This window comes from Zalophus californianus, chromosome 15, assembly GCF_009762305.2.
Source record: "Zalophus californianus isolate mZalCal1 chromosome 15, mZalCal1.pri.v2, whole genome shotgun sequence".
Classification (NCBI taxonomy): domain Eukaryota; kingdom Metazoa; phylum Chordata; class Mammalia; order Carnivora; family Otariidae; genus Zalophus; species Zalophus californianus.
The window spans coordinates 61,399,881-61,417,772 of NC_045609.1; the positions used below are offsets into that span (position 1 = coordinate 61,399,881).

A 17,892-nucleotide genomic window follows, 5' to 3' on the forward strand; every position below is an offset into this window, starting at 1 on the left:
TTGTTTGCTTAATATTTAAGATTTATGTTTTGAATAAGTAATATATACATGTGGTACAAAGTTCAGAAGTACAAAAAGGTAAACAGATAAAAGTAAGTCCTATTCCATTCCTGCCCCCAGCTGCTAAGTTCCCCTCCCCAGACGTAGATGCTGCCACCAGTTTCTTGTCTATCCTTCCAGAATTCTTTGTCTATTCAAGGCATATAAAGTTTATTTTATGAGCAGAGTTTTTATCACTAAAAAAAATGGAGAACTAATTGCCTTAAATAGAATAACCTTAGAAAAATTATGAAAACAAAAAATGTTAGTTGACCAGACACTGTTGCCCACCAAAGACTCTGAGCCTGAGGTTTGCTTTCTGTTTTTAAAATGAAATTAACAAGATGAGGCTTTATCTGTCATCAGAAGGTATGAAAGAGAATTGAAAATACCTTTTTCACCATGTAATTCATTGTTATTAAACACTCATTCCACACACCTCCTTATATCTCCTCCACTAGGATTAATACCCAACTTTGGGAAACACTGGCTGGCAGGGGACAACCAGCTCATGAAGTCGAGGAGAAAGAGGGGTGAGGGGTAGAGTATGGTGTGACAAAGGGGCTCCTTTGAGGACTCAGTGAGGGATAGTGTTGGGGGCATCAACCAGACCTTACCGCAGCTCATTTCCTGCCCCTCCTGTGACTCCAGTTGTTAGACTTGATGCACACCCTGCACACTCGAGCGGCCTCGATCTACAGCTCTTGGGCGGAGGAGCAGCGCCACCTAGAGACAGGTGGCCGGAAGATCGAAGCTGATTCCCGCACTCTCTGGGCCCACTGCTGGTGCCCATTACTGCAGGGTAAACCTCAGGGGAGCAGGCAGGGCAGGGGCAGAGGTGGAGCTGGAACTTGGGATGCCTGAAGGATCCTGAGCCTGTTCTCACTCTCAGGCATCGCCTGCCTGTGCTGTGATGCCCGGCGCCAGGTGCGGATGCAGGCACTGACCTATCTACAGCGAGCACTACTGGTACATGATCTGCAAAAGCTAGATGCCCTGGAGTGGGAGTCCTGTTTTAACAAGGTGGGACTTCCCTCTAGTCTTAAAGTTCAAATCCTTAAGACAGGGAGAACTGGGCAGCCTGAAGAGCCCGTAATGTCAGTCCTCAGTCTGCATCCTACCTTTCCTTCTGCTCTGTGCTTATCCATCCCAGCCCCTGGCTGCCTTGGAGTAAGGCTGCCAACTTACCTGTTAGGGACAAATTGGCTCTTTACCCACCAGGTGCTGTTTCCTCTACTGACCAAGCTCTTGGAGAATATCAGCCCTGCAGATGTGGGCGGGATGGAGGAGACTCGAATGAGGGCTTCCACACTGCTGTCCAAGGTACCGCTCACCACCCTCATCTACCCACTCTCCCCCACCTGCCTTTCTGCGAGGAGGAAAGCCAGGTCTTCTCCTAGGACCTGGAGATGCAGTGTGGGTGCTTGGGACCCCCAGCTATGGAGACTCATCAGGACCCAGGGACCTGGGAGGATTCTGGAATTCAGAGGAATCTCTGGTTTAGGATTCCTATACAAGATAGGGCAGGCTTGCCTCCCAGCCTTAGAGAGGGATGTGGATAGCTCCGACCCTTCACTAAAATGGGCTGGCGGGCCTTAGGTCTTCCTGCAGCACCTGTCTCCACTGCTGTCACTCTCTACCTTTGCGGCCCTCTGGCTGACCATTCTGGACTTCATGGACAAGTATATGCACGCGGGCTCCAGTGACTTACTGGTATGTTCTACCTCAGCCCAACTCCCACTGCCTGCTTCCTCTCCCACCTGCTGGGAAGACATGCTGTTTTGCCCTTGGTGGCTGCCTCCTCCTCACCATATCCCCACCATGCCCTCTTTCCTGTTTACATGGTCCCACTGCCACCAACAGTCAGAGGCCATCCCTGAGTCCCTGAAGAACATGCTTCTGGTGATGGACACAGCAGAGATTTTCCACAATGCAGATGCCCGAGGAGGCAGCCCCTCAGCCCTCTGGGAGATCACCTGGGAGCGCATTGACTGTTTTCTGCCCCACCTACGAGATGAGCTCTTCAAGCAGACTGTCATCCAGGGTAGGGGGCTTAGTTCAGCTTTGTCAAAAGAATCCCCATCAAAGAGTCTGCAGCTAATAATTAGTTCTCTGTACTCGTATCAGTGGGAAGACTGGTGGGTAGCCAGGGCTGTGCTTGAAAGAAAACACTAAGAGCTGCCACCTGGTTTTTCTGCCCTCCCCAGACCCCATGCCCATGGAGCCACATGCCCAAAAATCTCTGGCCTCAGCCCACATGACTCCTGCTGCTGGGGACACAAGGACACCTGGCCATCCACCTCCCCCAGAGATGCCTTCTGAGCTGGGGGCCTGTGGTGAGTCCTTTTGAGCTAGCCTCCTGGGTGTTGAGCAGGAAGTAGGAAGCCTAAGAGGAGGCCTAGGGTAGTTTGGGATTATTGCTGAGCATGGGCTGTGAGCCAGGGGAAGGAGGGAACCCGAGTTCTTCCTGTGGGAAATGGCAGGGCCAAATAAGCTATGATGAGTTACCTGCTTGAGATTTTCAGGCTTGGAAGGAGAAGGCTGTATCAGGAACTTGGAATAAATGTGCAGAGGTTGCCCTTTGGGGATTCTAGTAAAGATCAGATCAGAACTTACCCGACTAGAGGTAAGAAGTGAAGGAGTTAGAAGGTAGATATAAGATAGCTGGGTATTTGAATGAGTTTCAAGGGGAGATTCCCAACTACTTAGCCTGATAGGGGTCATTTTGTTCACAGGAATGGGGAGAAACAGCAGTTAGGTAAGCCAGCTGGGGAATGTAAAGGAGTCTGACCAGCCCCTTGCTCTCCCTGTAGACTTTGAGAAACCTGAGAGCCCTCGACCTGCCAACAGCAGCTCCCCTGGATCACCAGTGGTGTCTAGCCCCAGCAGACTGAGCCCTACTCCAGATGGGCCTCCTTCCCTGGCTCAGCCCCCACTAATCCTGCAGCCCTTGGCCTCCCCACTGCAGGTGGGCGTACCACCCATGACTCTGCCCATCATCCTCAACCCTGCTCTCATTGAGGCCACCTCACCAGTGCCCCTCCTGGCCACACCCCGCTCCACAGACCCCATGCCCACCTCCGAGGTCAACTAAGGCAGGCCCCTCAGAGATTAGGACCAGTACTTCCTACCAGACTGTCCCCACCCACCCTTCCAGCTGTCCCCAAGGCACAAACTTTTCAGGCCCAGCCTGAGCTGCTGTTACTGCTACTTGGATAGGGACCTGAAAAAGAGAAGTTTTATAGCCCCTCCTAGGACCCACAATCAGGATGGGGGACCTTCTTCCTCAGCTCTCCATTCCTGGGGGTCTAACCTAAGAACACATTCAGGTATCATGTGCAACCTGGCAGCCCTGGGGAGGCATCTCTGTGCCAACCCTGTAGTACCTGTCCTCAAGCCCCTCCTGCCCGTGGTCAGGCATTGAGAGCCAAGCCAACCACTCTGCACTTTGTGTCCCTCTCCCATTTTCACTCCCATCAGCGCTGGGCCACCTCCTCCAATTCTTCCTCTTTTATTAATTTGTCAGTTTGGAAAGTTGATTGGCACCATGGAGGGTTGGCAGGTGGGGCTGGACAGAGGGACATGTACATATGGAAAAACAAGACAACAATGGACTTTTTATGATGTAATAAATGTCTTAGTACCAATGTCACTGCCTTACCTTCTGGTTTCCTTCTTGAGCTTATGGGCACCATGTCATTGGGATACCTAGGGCTTGGGCCTTGCGTGAACAGAAGTGAGGCTGAGCCTACCAACAGTCTGGCCAATGTCGCCCCAGGCCAGCAGCCAGCCAGACGCCAGTCAGGATTCCTTCACCAATGCTGCTGCCCTGCCACCACCACCACCACCATAGCAGTGCACTCTTGTCACTGGGGGTTTGCCAGGGGGTTGGGTATTGTCCTCTTCCCTAACTGCTCCAAGGTTGATACCTGACACAGTCTAAACTGGGGTCAAAGTCAAAGGGAAGGTGAACCAGAGTTGAGCTGTAGTTATTCAGAAGTCTTCCCTCAGATGTTCCCCATGGTCCAGGAGCACAAAGGGGAGACCATGGGGCTTTAGGAGGGAAGCCGTCTTGCCCACAGCTATGATTTTGGGTTTCTGGGCACAGGGCATTTGTTTTGGCCCCAGACCGAGGGAAATTTTGTCCTGCCCTACAGTTCCTGTCCATCTCACTTTCTGAAGCATGATTGGGGAACCTTTTCTGTTCTTCCCCTTTGTGTCAGGGTGAGACAAGTGGGAGTGTGCACAGAGCAGGCAGTGTGGCTTCTGCAGGCTGAGGCACTGTGGGTGGGATGCAGGATGCAATGCATGAAGCTTTCCCAGGTGAAGCCTCTACATGTCTTGGCTTCCTCTGCCACGGTAGTCCCTTCCCTCCCCCCGGGGGGGGGGGGAGGTGGGCAAGGGAGCGGTACTACCTGTCGTACACCAGCTGGCCTCCGCCATGGAGAGTTAGGGGCGCTCAGCCTCTCCATTTGGGCCCAGCTGGCTATATGATCGATCAATCAGGAGCTTGGACTCGCCTTTGCTCAGCACAACCACCTGGATGTTGCTGGGTGTCTAGACCTCAGGAAGTGCCTTCCACACGTGTAGGAAAGGGTACCTTGGAAATGGTAACAGCCTCATGTGGAAAAATACTGACGTGACCTCCTACACTAGTTTTTCCCTCTTCCCTTCCTTCTACCCAGGTAGTCCAGACCATGCCTGGTTTCCACACTGACCGGAAGCCTTGCCTAACCCCGTCCCTAGGAAAATTAGGAGTATGGCTGCACTCCTGATCTGTACTTTTCTGTATGAGTGCTGAAAGGCCTGGGTCTTCAGTCAGGTAGACACTAGGGCCCTCAGCTTCGGCTGAGATGTCTTTGTTCTCCCATCTGAGCTCCACAAGTGCTGTCTTTCGAAGCTTTCCTATGTTTTCCTATGGGGGAGATAATGTTGGCTACTGCAAAGGAATTTGAAGGTCATCCTGTGGACAAAAGAATATGACAAGTCTGTGTCCCTCAGTCTGCAAATACTGGAAAGAAGCTGGAATGATTGCAAACTGACCCTCTCCCCACTGGGTTGCAATAAAACACTTGTCGGAAGTCTCATTCTCTTAAGGAAAGATCTGCTGACACATACATGACTTATGTTATTGACAAATGTTATCCCTGAGAAGGCAAAGGAAGCTACAGAAGAAGCTAATATTCAGGCCCCAATTCTAATCAATACAGAAGGACTCGGTGATGTGGAAGTGACAGAACAACTTTTAGGAAAGTAACAGTGTGACCCAGAGGAAAATGTTGGTCTCCACGGTAGCAGGAGAACTCCAGGATAGCAGATTTCAGAAAGTCCAGAGGAAAGCTAGGGACCTAAGACCAAACGTGGAGAAGTGACATTGTCGGAGCACCGTATGTGTCAACAGTAAGTGTGTTGGCCACACAACTGTGTAGAGGTGTTTACTCTAACGGATGAGGCAGCGGGTTCAGAGAGGCCAAGTCCTAGGTCTGCCTCACTCTAAACCTCATGGTCTTTCCTATGATACTTCTCAATTCCAAAGTGGTGGTGGTGGTGGTGGTATGGAAACCCTTCCAAGCTACATACATTTTCCATAGCTCTTAAGAAATAAAAGGTTGAGGGGCACCTCGGTGGCTCAGTCAGGCGTCTGTCTGCCTTTGGCTCAGGTCATGATCTTGGGGTGATGGGATTGAGCTCCACATTGGGCTCTCTGCTCAGCAGGGAGTCAGCTTCTCCTTCTCCCTCTGTGATATCTCTCACTCACTCTCAAATAAAAATAAAATCTTTTTAAAAAACTAGAACATTCAGCATCTGAAGGGACATGTTATTACCTAGTGAGCTAAGAGTTAACTAGAAAACTAGAAAGAGATGCACAACCAAGAATAAATGAATTTTCTAAGCACATAATGATATCAGGAAGGATGAATTACAGAATTAGCTACAATGGACACACACCTCCGCCTGCCTCCCCCAAAATGCTCAGAACAACAAAAAATGTGGGTATTTGAACCCTCGGGTATTTAATTTTGTTCAGGGTTCACTGCTTGGGAGATGAGTGGCCGTGAGTAAGCAAGAACCACTCCGCCCCTGGGCTTCAACTGAGGAATAACTTTATTTTTTTTTAAATATTTATTTATTTGTTTATCTATCTATCTATTTATTTATTTATGAGAGAGAGCCAGCACAAGTAGGGGGAACAGCAGAGGAAGAGGGAGAAGCGGACTCACCGCTAAGCAGGGAGCCCAATGCTGAGGGATCCCAGGACCCCGGGATCATGACCTGAGCTGAAGGCAGACGCTTAATGACTGAGCCACCCAGGCACCCCTGGCCATACCTTTTAAATTTCCTTTGTTGGCACCTCCTCATTGCTCATCTCCATAGCCTGTGAACATCAGAGCACCCCAGGGCTCAACCCTTGGTCCTCAAATTCTTTCTCCACAGTCAATTGCTGGGTGATGTTGTCTGCTGTCAAGACTTTAAATACCATCCACTTTTTGTCCAACTACCCCTCATCATCTCCACTTGCATGCCTCATAGGCTCTCAAATATAACAAACTTAAAGGAAAAATTTTTGATCCCCCCCAAATCTCCTCCTCCCTTACTGTGCCCCATGTCACTAAAGGACTTCATTCTTCCAGGTTCTCATGCCAAACCTCCCCCAACCCCTTCTCATATCTACATCCAGTTCTTCAGCAAGTCTTGTCGCTTTTATCATTCAAATCTATCTGGAATGTGACTACTTCTCACTATCCTCACTCACTCTCACCCAAGTCCAAGCCATCATCTATTGGACCACTGGTCTCCCTCCTTCATTTTAGTCCTATATGCTCTCTACTCTCCACACAGTGAAGTGTATCTTTTTAAAACATGTCATGCTGGGATGCCTGGACGGCTTAGTTGGTTGGGTGCCTGACTCTCTTTTCAGCTCAGGTCATGACCTCAGTGTCATGAGATCAGGCCCCGCATGGGGCTCCATGCCCAGTGCAGAATCTGCTTGTCCCTCTCCCTCTGTTCCTCCCCCTGCTCGCTCTCTCTCAAATAAATAAATTATATCTAAAAAAACAAATATATCATTTTCACTCCACTGCTCAAAACCCTCCAAAGCCTTTTTTTTTAAGATGTTATTTATTTATTTATTGCCAGAAAGAGAGAGAGAGCAGCAGCAGAGGGAGAGGGAGAAGCAGGCTCCCCGCTGAGCAGGGAGCCTGACGGGAGCTCGATCCCAGGACCCTGGGATCATCACCTGAGCCGAAGACAGGCGCCCAACTGACTGAGCCACCCAGACGCCCCCCCACTCAAAGGCTTTACATCTCATCCAGAACAGAGTCCAAAGTTCTTACTTTATCCCACCTACCTAAGTTTCTTGCTTTCTCAGATATACCAAACACATTCATATTGAAACTTTACACTGCTATTCCCTCCTCCTGGAATGCGTTTCCCTCCCATAGCCACATCACTCGCTCACTTTTTTCAAGGCACTGTTCAAATGTTACCTCATCAGAGAAGCCTTCCCTCCACGGCTACAAAGAAAAGCCTTGTTACTACCTCTTTGCCTACTTAATTTTTCTGCTAGCCCTTATCACCAAGTGACCATCCATTTGATTTTTTATCTATAAACAAAGACATTGTGTTCTAGAGTAGGCCCTCACTATTGGTGAATGAATGGAGTGAATTTATGGTGCCTCTTCTTTGGGCCAAGTGTAGTGCTAGGGCTAGGTACAGGAACAGATAATTAGGCTGGAAATTAGTGGTGAAGAGGTTTCTTAATCCTAGGTAGATGAGGCTATAGCAACTGACAATAAACTACTTTGAACCAGTTAAAATCTCCAGGCCCAACGTTGGGAATTGTTGAAGCTAACTGATGGATACATGGGGGCTCATCATACTATTCTATATGTTTGAAAATTTTTAAAGGTTTTATTTATTTACTTATTTATTTAGGAACGAGTACAAACGGGAACAGGGGGAGAGGGAGAGGGAGAAACAGACTCCCTGCTGAGCAGGGAGCCCAGTGCAGGGCTCCATCCCAGGACCCCTGGATCACCACCTGAGCAGACACTTAACCGATTGAGCCACCCAGGCGCCCTATGTTGGAAATTTTCTATAATAGAGTTTTTCTTCTTTAAAAATCTTCAGATAAATTACAGCTCAGAATCTTATATTTAGAAATAGCTCAACTTCTAGGGGCTCTTTTAGAGGCAGTTGTGGGGACTGGAAGAATTCATGCCAATTCCAGATTGTAGTTTATGAGCGCTTTGAATGGACAGTTGTAATCATTGGCAACCAGCACAGGCTAAGTTGGAGTATACCAAACTAACCTCATTTTGTTTTAACTTAAGGGTTAAGGATCTGGTTCACCAGGGGAATGTAGTAGACAATATCCCTGGATTTCAGCAACATTTTTGGTGGTATTTTATGATATTCATTTGAGAGGCTCACAGTGGGATGGAACGGCCTGCTTTGTTTTATATCAGTTTAAGGAAGAGCTTCATCCTAGAAATAATAGACTGGGTATTTTGAACTCTCACTCTGTCCCTTTCTAGCTGTTGTATTTGGTCACTACTTCACCTCTCTGAGCCTTAATTTCTTCATCAGTAAAAGTAATATTTACCTCCAAGGTTGTTGGGACGAAAAATAAGAACTTATGCTAATAGTACCTTAACACAGTACTTGCCACATTCCATTTGCAAGATGAAGAGGAGGGTGAAATAACAGGAAATAGCTCATATCAAGGGCTGTAACAGTCTGCTTTTTAGGCAGGCCTATGCAGGCCTGTAAATCCATTATTAAGGTCAGGGGCGGAGGCCCCTGAGTGGCTCAGTGGGTTGAGCATCTGCCTTTGGCTCAGGTCATGATCCTGGGGTCCTGGGATCAGCCCTGCAGCATCACACTCCCTGCTCAACGGGGAGTCTGTTTGTCCCTCTCCCTCTGACTCTCCCCCTTACTCATGGTCTCGCTCACTCTCTCTCTTTCAAAGGAATAAATAAAAAAGCTAAAAAGAAGGAGGAGGAGGAGGTCAGGGGCAAATTGCTTGGAAAATCTGAAACAAAAGCCTGTGTTCTACCATGAGCCTAAGGGAGGACAACTCCAAGAATGGAGATTCTTGACACCCCCCAAAGAGAAACTCTACCTATCACAGATCTTCAGCCAGAGTCAGTACTTTATGAAATCCTTTACTGATCTTGCTGCCACTGAAAGTGTTCAAGCGGAGTTGGGAGCTATAGAAAAGGCAATTTCCTACAATGGAGGAAGTCCGAACCGTAAAGATTTTGGATGTCTTTTCCCAATTCTAATGTTCCAAATCTCTGTGATGGATGAGCAAGACCTGAGTCTCTCAGATAAACCCCTCATTTACCTTCCCTGGCGCAGGGCTCCAGAGCTCAGGTCTGGAAGTCTGGCCCCCTGTGACCCTGCCATTTACAGAATAAGTTTCAGGTTCAGATGGTCTCTTCCAGGGGAGACTGAGTAAAGGAGACTGAACATGAGAAGATTACGGAGTCTCCTTGCGGCTCCAGAGAGGCCACCAGATGGCGCCCGGGACCAACTGCAAGATCAACTTCCTTCCTCTTCCCCCAACTCTTCCCGGCAGCGGGGCCCCGCTCCGGGCGGGGGACCCGAGGGCTGGGGCCCGCCAGCTTCCCACTGGGGTTCCCCGGCTTCAGAAGTGGCCAAGAGGCGCACCATAAGCCGAGTAGCAGCAGGGACTGCCAGCTGTCTGGGGTAGGCAGGGTGGTGAAGAGACCGGAGCCGGCGCCCTTGGCCGGGCGATGGCGCTCAGTCAGAATCCAGCCTCGGGCAGATCCCTCTGCCAGAGCTCGAGCTTTAGCTGACCGTCACCCTACCTCTCCGCTCCCCTGCTTGAGCTAATATTTCCCCTCTAGGGGGCGCGCCCGAGTCGCTCCGGATTGGCTGCACGAGTCCGGAGTTAAACTTTCAGCCAATAAAAAAGGTCACGGGGCGTGACGCACGGAAACGTCACGGGAATTCCCCCCTCCCGGGGGTGGAAAAGGGGCTTTCCCAGCTTGGAGCCCTGGTGGCTGTGGAGAGGTGTCGGGACCCGTCCGAGGTGGGTCGGGTCGGGAGAGAAGCCGGAACCGGAGCCGCCGCCGCGGTGAGTGGCCGGGTTCAGACCCCTGAGTGGCCGGGACACGGGGAAGGGCGGAAGGAGGGCCCTTAACTGACCGAGTCCCAGGGCTGGAGAGCGGCATATGCACGCACACACACAGAGCACGCGCAGGAACAAAACATACGGATACCCACCGACGTCCTTGGACAACAAAACAAAACAAAACAAAACACAAACAAAAAAACCGCGCGGACCCATACGTGCACCTACGCAAAGCTAGCGATCGCACAGCGCTGTCCATATACTCAGACTCTCACACATGTACGCGCAAACATGCTCACCCGTGCACAGGTGCCTGGACCCATACCTTTCACGCACAAACTCAGATCTGTTCACCTGTACCCTTATATATCAAGACATGCTCAGACGCGTCCACACTGAGTTTAAGGACGCTCACCTGTACACAGCCTTGCTCACTGGCACACGCATATTGACACCATACATACACAACATTCACGCACACACTCTATACCTCTAATAGAAACACACACTAGAGACACACACGGCTATGGGACGTGGGCACCCAGAGCAGGGGCGGTGTGGGAACTGTTGAGATGTTTCGGGGAGAGGGAACAGAAGAGTCCATCCCAAGGAGACACTCTTCTTTCCCCCGCCCCACGGCCCCAGAGTCCGTTCTCGGGGCAGAACCCCGGGGCCCCCCACTGGGAAGAGCCCCCGCCTACAGGCCTTCGGAAAGGAGGCCTTCCTACAGCAGGAATGTCCCCCCAAAAGCCCCCGGGTGAATCAGCCGTGGCCTCCCTCGGGGTAGAAAATCCCAAGGTTGCTCCAGGACGGGGGAGGGGAAGGGGGCGGGAGGCGGGCCTGGCCCGGGCCTGAAAGCGTCCGGCAGGTTTTAAAGACCCTCCAGTCCTCGGCGCCTGCCTTGGTGTGTGGAAGGGGGCCCAATCACCAGGGGCGCTTCCCTGGGTCTGGTTGCCCCTCTGCCCGCAGAGAGGCTGCAAGGAGCTCAGAGGCCAGCAACCACCTCGCGCCCCTCCCGCTGCGGGGGCGTGGCCAGTGGCGTCATTTCCAGGCCCGCCCCCTCCGGCCCCGCCTCCCCCTGGTATTTTCGGGACTTTCCTAAGCTGTTCTAACTTTCCTGCCGCTTCCCCGGCCCAGCCCAGCCCAGCTCCGGATCTCGCTCTCCACCGGATCTCGCCCGCCACACCCGGACGGGTGGCTGGAGGAGATCAGACCCTCCCCCAAATCTGGGTCCCCCTCGCCCCCCCACTCCTGTCCTGATCTGTTTCTCCCCACCCCCCACCTAAGGCGGGCGCCTGAAACTCTGGGAAACAGAACCCGGCCGGAGCCACCAGACACAGCCGGGCCTAGCCCAGAGACATGGAAAGTTGCTACGACCCAGTGAGTCACGCCTCCTGGCTCTAAAGCCGGGCCGGCTGCCCCCACGTCTGTCTCTCTGTCTGCCTGTCTGTCGGAGTCCCCTCTGCTCCCCTACACCTGTAATGCTCTCTGATTATCTCAACCTGCCGGGCAATCTGTCTGCCTGTCTGCAAACTTCTTCCAATAGGAGCTTTTTTACGGGCCTGAGGAGGAAAGGGAGTGGTTACTCAGGGCTGGGAAGTGGAGGGCTGTGGGGTGGCTCAGAATCAGTTGCCACCCCAGTCTGTCTCCAAACCAGGCTCTGGATGGCATGATTGAATATGATGACTTCAAATTCGACCCATCCATTGTGGAGCCCAAGGAGCCAGCCCCGGAGACAGGTAAGTTCCTTACCTTTCCTTGTCTTAGAGAGGGGCGAGGGAGGAGCGTGTGCCCTCTGCCCTGGGGAGATGGGCTTAGAAATCCTGGCTCAGCAAGGCCCCTCTGTCCCCAGCTGATGGCCCTTACCTGGTGATAGTGGAACAGCCTAAGCAGGTGAGCAAACGGAAGGGGTGGTGTGGGATGACTTCAGCTTTGGGGACAAGTGGGGGAGTTGTAGCCGGGTGGCCATGGGGAGGGTCACTGATCACAGAGGCCACTTGAGGTTGGAATGGTTGGCTGCTGCTAATCACGGTGGTGTGGCTCGGGAGATACTGCCAGTTATTATGGTCACTGCTGGTGGGGGAGTGGGGCTGGCTTAGGAGGGAGGGGGGTCTCTCCTGGTCACAATGTCAATCTGCCCTGGGACGTTCAGCGAGGCTTCCGATTTCGATATGGCTGCGAAGGCCCCTCCCATGGAGGATTGCCGGGTGCCTCCAGTGAGAAGGGCCGGAAGACTTACCCCACAGTCAAGGTGAGTCAGGATGGTGCCGGAGGGTGGGCTAATGGACAGTGTGTTCAGGGACATTACTGACAGCCCTCACCCCTCCCAGATCTGTAACTACGAGGGACCAGCCAAGATCGAGGTGGACCTGGTAACGCACAGTGACCCGCCTCGTGCTCATGCCCACAGCCTGGTGGGCAAGCAGTGCTCGGAGCTGGGGGTCTGCGCCGTGTCTGTGGGGCCCAAGGACATGACTGCCCAGTAGGTGCCCCCTCGTTGCCTGCCAGTCCTAGGTCCCAGCCCACTTCTATGAGCTTAGTATCTGACCAAGGGGTGAGACAGGTTGGGCCTAGAACCCAAGGCCCCAAGTAAAAACCAGGAAAGCTTCCTGGAGGAAGTAGGGCTGAGCTGAGCCCTGGCCGCGGGGAGAGTGCCTCAGGAGGAGAGAACTGCCTGCAAAGCCTCTGACTCCCCCTCCCCCACCCAGATTTAACAACCTGGGCGTTCTGCATGTTACCAAGAAGAACATGATGGAGATTATGATACAAAAACTTCAAAGGCAGCGACTCCGCTCCAGGCCCCAGGGCCTTACTGGTATGGAGGGAGGAGGGGTCATGGGAGGTGACCATGGAAGGAGTAGAGAAGGAGGAGGAGTGCAGGGCTCACATGTATGTCCACCACTCAGAGGCTGAGCGGCGGGAGCTGGAGCAGGAAGCCAAGGAGCTGAAGAAGGTGATGGACCTGAGCATTGTGCGGCTGCGCTTTTCTGCCTTCCTTCGAGCCAGCGATGGCTCCTTCTCCCTGCCCCTGAAGCCAGTTATTTCCCAGCCCATCCATGACAGCAGTGAGTATCCTGATCATCTGGGGTGCCAGGCCTAGGTGCCAGAGGGGACATGGGGGGCAATCTCAAGCTGTGGAGTTAGACAGGCCTGGGTTTGAACTTGACCCACCACATATGAGCTGAGTGATCTACAGCAAGTCATTTTCCAAGTACAGCTTCCATGTTGGGTAAATGAAGATACTAGCAGTTCCTGTACTTCTTGTGTTTGTTCAAAGAATAATACAAAGCACCTGGCTCCATAAATGGGGCCGTAGCTATTATGTCATCTCAAGTAATTGATATCCCCCCACCCCCCCAGAGTCTCCTGGGGCCTCGAACCTGAAGATTTCTCGAATGGACAAGACAGCTGGCTCAGTGCGGGGTGGAGATGAGGTTTATCTGCTTTGTGACAAGGTGCAGAAAGGTGAGACTGAAGCCCAGGCTGGGAGCTAGGGACACTGGGTATCAAGATGGGGAGCCAGGGCAGCTCTAGGACAAAAGGCCCTGGAGATTGTACTAGGAGCTGTGGCCAACTTCAATTTTCCCTATAGATGACATCGAGGTTCGGTTCTATGAGGATGATGAGAATGGATGGCAGGCCTTTGGGGATTTCTCTCCCACAGATGTTCATAAACAGGTACCCTAGGGCCAGGGCCAGGGCTGGGGGGCTGAACTAGGCCAAGGCCTCAATAACACCTTATGTCCTCCAACCCGCTGCCAGTATGCTATTGTGTTCCGGACACCTCCCTATCACAAGATGAAGATTGAGCGTCCTGTAACCGTGTTCCTGCAACTGAAACGCAAGCGTGGCGGGGATGTGTCGGACTCCAAACAGTTCACCTATTACCCTCTGGTGGAAGGTGGAGCTGGGCTGAAGTGGGGGGAGGGGGGAAACCCTGGGCTGGAGTGTCTCAGAACTCGATCAGGGGACCCATGAGTCAAGTCAGGAGTGGGGAAGGTCCCAGGAAGAGGTGGTCCTAGGAGACAGCCTGAGGGCTTTTGGAGGGAGGGCCATGACCAAACTCAGGACAGAGCTCTTCAGGCGTGGTGCATAAGTTGGGGTTTTAACATCTCATTTCCCTCTGGCCCCAGACAAGGAGGAGGTGCAGCGGAAACGGAGGAAAGCCTTGCCCACCTTCTCCCAGCCCTTCGGGGGTGGCTCCCACATGGGTGGAGGCTCTGGGGGCTCGGCTGGGGGTTATGGAGGAGCTGGAGGAGGAGGTGAGGGGCCGCTGGTGGCGGGAAGGGGGATGGAGGAGGGAGGGGTAAGGAGGAGAGAAGCTGGGGTGGGGGAAGAGATCTGGAAGAGTCCTGGCTGGTGCCTCCTACCCACAGCCCGGCCTGTATCCGCAGGTGGCAGCCTCGGCTTTTTCTCCTCCTCCTTGGCCTACAGTCCCTACCCGTCGGGCTCGGCCCCGATGGGCTGCTACCCCGGAGGCGGGGGCGGGGCGCAGATGGCCGCCGGGGCTCCCGGCGTGGATGCCGGGGAGGAAGCGGCGGAGCCGGGCACGTCCCCCCTGACCCCCCAGCGCGAACCGCAGGCCCCGGACCTGCTGCAGCGAGGTACAGCCTCTTGAATCCGGGCGGTCGGGATGCTGCGGGTGGGGACCGAACCTGCGCCCACGCCCCTGTCGCCCCCAGCCCGGGAGTACAATGCGCGCCTGTTCGGCCTGGCGCAGCGCAGCGCCCGAGCCCTGCTCGACTACGGCGTCACGGCGGACGCGCGCGCGCTGTTGGCGGGACAGCGCCACCTGCTGACGGCTCAGGACGAGAACGGAGACACGTAGGTGGGCGCGAGGGCGGGCGGGAGACCCGGGCTCCCAGGCCAGTCAGGGACTTGGAGTGCCAAGGAAGGTCGTGGGGTGCGGGGCGGGGAAGGGACTTGCAAAGAGCCAGGGCTGTGGAGGCGGACAGACCCGGTTCTTCCGAGTCCGGCCTCACTATGTACTAGCTGTGCTCAAGGTACTTGATCTCTCCCCGTTTTAGTTCTGTTGGTTGTTGAGAGCACAATGATAGTACTACATACTGCACAAGGTGCTCGGGAGGATTAAGTTCAGGTGCAGCGATGCCCTTGGAGACAGCTGGGCTCCACAAGCCCCAGTGAGGGGAATCCTGGAGGCGGTGGGATTTTGCGGGTAGAGGGTGCCCTGAGTGGCTGGCTGGGCTTGCTGGGCCACATTCTCACTCACATCCCTCAGGCCGCTGCACCTAGCCATCATCCATGGGCAGACCAGTGTCATCGAGCAAATAGCCCATGTCATCTACCATGCCCGGCACCTCGGTGTTGTCAACCTCACCAATCACCTGCACCAGGTGAGGGGCACCTACGGGTGAGGGGGCAGGAGTTGGAAGGCAGGTGGGCCAAGGCCAGGGGGGAACCGGGCTCATCCTGCCTGTGTCTCCAGACGCCACTGCACCTGGCAGTGATCACCGGGCAGAAGAGCGTGGTGAGCTTCCTGCTGCAGGTGGGTGCAGACCCGGCACTGCTGGATCGGCACGGAGACTCCGCGGTGCACCTGGCTCTCCGGGCAGGTGCCGGTGCCCCCGACCTGCTGCGCGCCCTGCTGCACAGTGGGGTTCCCGCCATGCCCCAGCTGTTGCACATGCCGGACTTTGAGGGTGAGTTCGTCACCTCATCTGGACCAGGGGGCAAAGGTGGGAACCAGGGAGGGCACCTGGTGAGTGTTCACACCTGGTGTGAACATGAGGTATTGAAGTCAGCTGGTCAGGGGGCCACGTTGGGGTTGCAGCTGTAGGCTGAGTGCCTGTGTCCCTAGGCCTGTACCCAATACACCTGGCGGTCCGTGCCCGAAGCCCCGAGTGCCTGGATTTGTTGGTGGACAGTGGGGCTGAAGTGGAGGCTGCAGAGCGACAAGGGGGCCGAACAGCCCTGCATCTAGCCACGGAGATGGAGGAGCTGGGGTTGGTCACACACCTGGTCACCAAGGTGGGACTGAGGATTGCTGAGGGGGTGGTGCCAAGGGTTGTGGAACCAAGGACGGTGAAGATGCAGGGAGCAGGGGCAACCAGTCACTGGGTGCTGTGATCAGCTGCTCCCTTGCACCCCACAGCTCCGTGCCAACGTGAATGCCCGCACCTTTGCGGGAAACACACCCCTACACCTGGCAGCTGGACTGGGATCCCCCACCCTGACCCGGCTCCTTCTAAAGGCTGGTGAGCCTCATCCTTGGGGCATATGAACAGTGCTGGGGGAGGAAAAGGGGTGCCTCCCAGTCCTCCCCACACCACGTGGTTTCCCATTGTATCTCCTCACGCCTCCCTCCCTCCCCAGGTGCCGATATCCACGCAGAGAACGAGGAGCCCCTTTGCCCACTGCCTTCGCCCCCCACCTCTGGTAGTGACTCAGATTCTGAGGGACCTGAGAGGGACACCCGAGGCAGCTTCCGGGGCCACACACCTCTTGACCTCACTCGCAGCACCAAGGTGAGGCGAGCCTGGAGCAAGAAGCACCAGGGAATGGCGGTACCTGGGTTTATGGCTGGGGCCCAGAGGAGCTGGCACCTGGGCTTGAGGACTGGGGTGGGAGGTCATCAAACGGAGGCTGTCTCCCCAGGTGAAGACCTTGCTGCTAAATGCTGCTCAGGACACCACAGCACCCCCCTTGACCCCGCCTAGCCCTGCAGGTGAGAGCTCTTCACCCACTGCCAGGCTGCAGACCCCTGCTCACAGAGCTCTCTTTAGAACTTCTGAAGGAGGGCTTCCTTGCTCCATCCCTGTTGCCACCCGCTGCCCCATCCATCAGATTCCCGTTGAGAGCAAGGTGCCTGCCTGGGTCCATCTCTGGGTGTAACAGACACATCTGCATGTGCGTCCCTGTCAGGGCCAGAGCCGCTGCTTGAGGATACAACCCTACAGAACCTGGAGCATCTGCTAGATGGGCCAGGAGCCCAGGGTAGCTGGGCAGAACTGGCAGAACGGCTGGGGCTACGCAGTCTGGTGGACACATACCGGAAGACCGCATCGCCCAGCGGCAGCCTCCTGCGCAGTTACAAGGTCAGTGGGTTCCCATCCCCTGCTCCATGCCTGGCTTCTTTCCCCTGTCTCCCATCTCAGGTGCTCCCTTGGCCCCAGGGCTCCTGGTCCCACCCTCCAGTCTCCTGCCTTTTCCTTCTCCCCAGCTGGCTGGTGGGGACTTGGCAGGCCTGCTGGACGCCCTGTCTGACATGGGCCTGGAGGAAGGAGTGAGGCTGCTGAGGGGCCCCGAGGCCCGAGACAAGCTGCCCAGCACAGGTAAAGGGGTCCTACCTGGAACGCAGATCCGGGCCTGGAGGGTGGGAGGCCTAGGACCCTGACTGTTTGCTACCGCCTTCCCTGTGCCCACTCGCCCCACAGAGGTGAAGGAGGACAGTGCGTACGGGAGCCAGTCGGTGGGACAGGAGGCAGAGAAGCTGGGCTCGGCCCCCGAGCCGCCAGGAGGGCTCTGCCATGGGCACCCCCAGCCTCAGGTGCACTGAACTGCTGCCCACCCACTAGCCCCTCCCTGGGCCCCTCTGTACAGCACCCCTGTCTATTCCAGTTCTTATTTAACACCCCATGCCCACCCCTCAGTTGGGGCAAATAAAGGATTCTCCTGGGAAGGGGGGGCATAGCCCCCTCCCTAACTTACGACAGCCCCTGATGTGACTCTTGTCCCCAGAACCAGCTGCCTACCCTGGCCCCAAGCTAGGTACTGGAGAGAGAAGGAGGCCC

General features: G+C 54.5%; 2 protein-coding genes across 14 annotated transcripts in view; both read left to right on the top strand.

Annotated features, from left to right (window-relative positions):
• Positions 1-3,691, top strand: part of GBF1 (golgi brefeldin A resistant guanine nucleotide exchange factor 1) — a 118,367-nt gene extending 114,676 nt beyond the window's left edge. For 8 of the 10 annotated variants that reach the window (XM_027596201.2, XM_027596203.2, XM_027596202.2 and 5 more), the window contains 7 exons: positions 691-841; positions 932-1,062; positions 1,261-1,362; positions 1,639-1,752; positions 1,903-2,083; positions 2,247-2,375; positions 2,853-3,691. In XM_027596201.2, coding sequence (XP_027452002.1) covers positions 691-841; positions 932-1,062; positions 1,261-1,362; positions 1,639-1,752; positions 1,903-2,083; positions 2,247-2,375; positions 2,853-3,133 — 1,089 coding nt within the window. In that variant the 3' untranslated portion in view covers positions 3,134-3,691. The remainder of the gene's footprint in view (positions 1-690; positions 842-931; positions 1,063-1,260; positions 1,363-1,638; positions 1,753-1,902; positions 2,084-2,246; positions 2,376-2,852) is intronic. The other 2 variants (XM_027596210.2, XM_027596211.2) reach the window with 1 other exon arrangement.
• Positions 3,692-10,005: 6,314 nt separating this feature from the next.
• On the top strand, positions 10,006-17,808 carry NFKB2 (nuclear factor kappa B subunit 2). 4 transcript variants are annotated; one of them, XM_027597246.2, is made up of 23 exons: positions 10,006-10,144; positions 11,429-11,521; positions 11,799-11,880; positions 11,994-12,034; positions 12,294-12,392; positions 12,472-12,623; positions 12,850-12,956; positions 13,048-13,206; positions 13,502-13,606; positions 13,734-13,819; positions 13,904-14,042; positions 14,275-14,403; positions 14,536-14,745; positions 14,824-14,965; positions 15,381-15,495; positions 15,588-15,801; positions 15,960-16,129; positions 16,254-16,356; positions 16,475-16,626; positions 16,757-16,826; positions 17,024-17,196; positions 17,322-17,433; positions 17,536-17,808. In XM_027597246.2, exons 2-23 carry the CDS (start codon positions 11,501-11,503, stop codon positions 17,655-17,657), a joined length of 2,703 nt encoding a protein of 900 aa, XP_027453047.1. In that variant the 5' UTR covers positions 10,006-10,144; positions 11,429-11,500; the 3' UTR covers positions 17,658-17,808. The 4 variants fall into 4 exon arrangements, with proteins under 4 accessions (XP_027453047.1, XP_027453049.1, XP_027453048.1 ...); XM_027597248.2 differs by lacking the exon at positions 14,275-14,403; XM_027597247.2 differs by lacking the exon at positions 11,994-12,034 and having other exon boundaries at positions 10,096-10,144.
• The last annotated feature ends 84 nt before the right edge of the window (positions 17,809-17,892 follow it).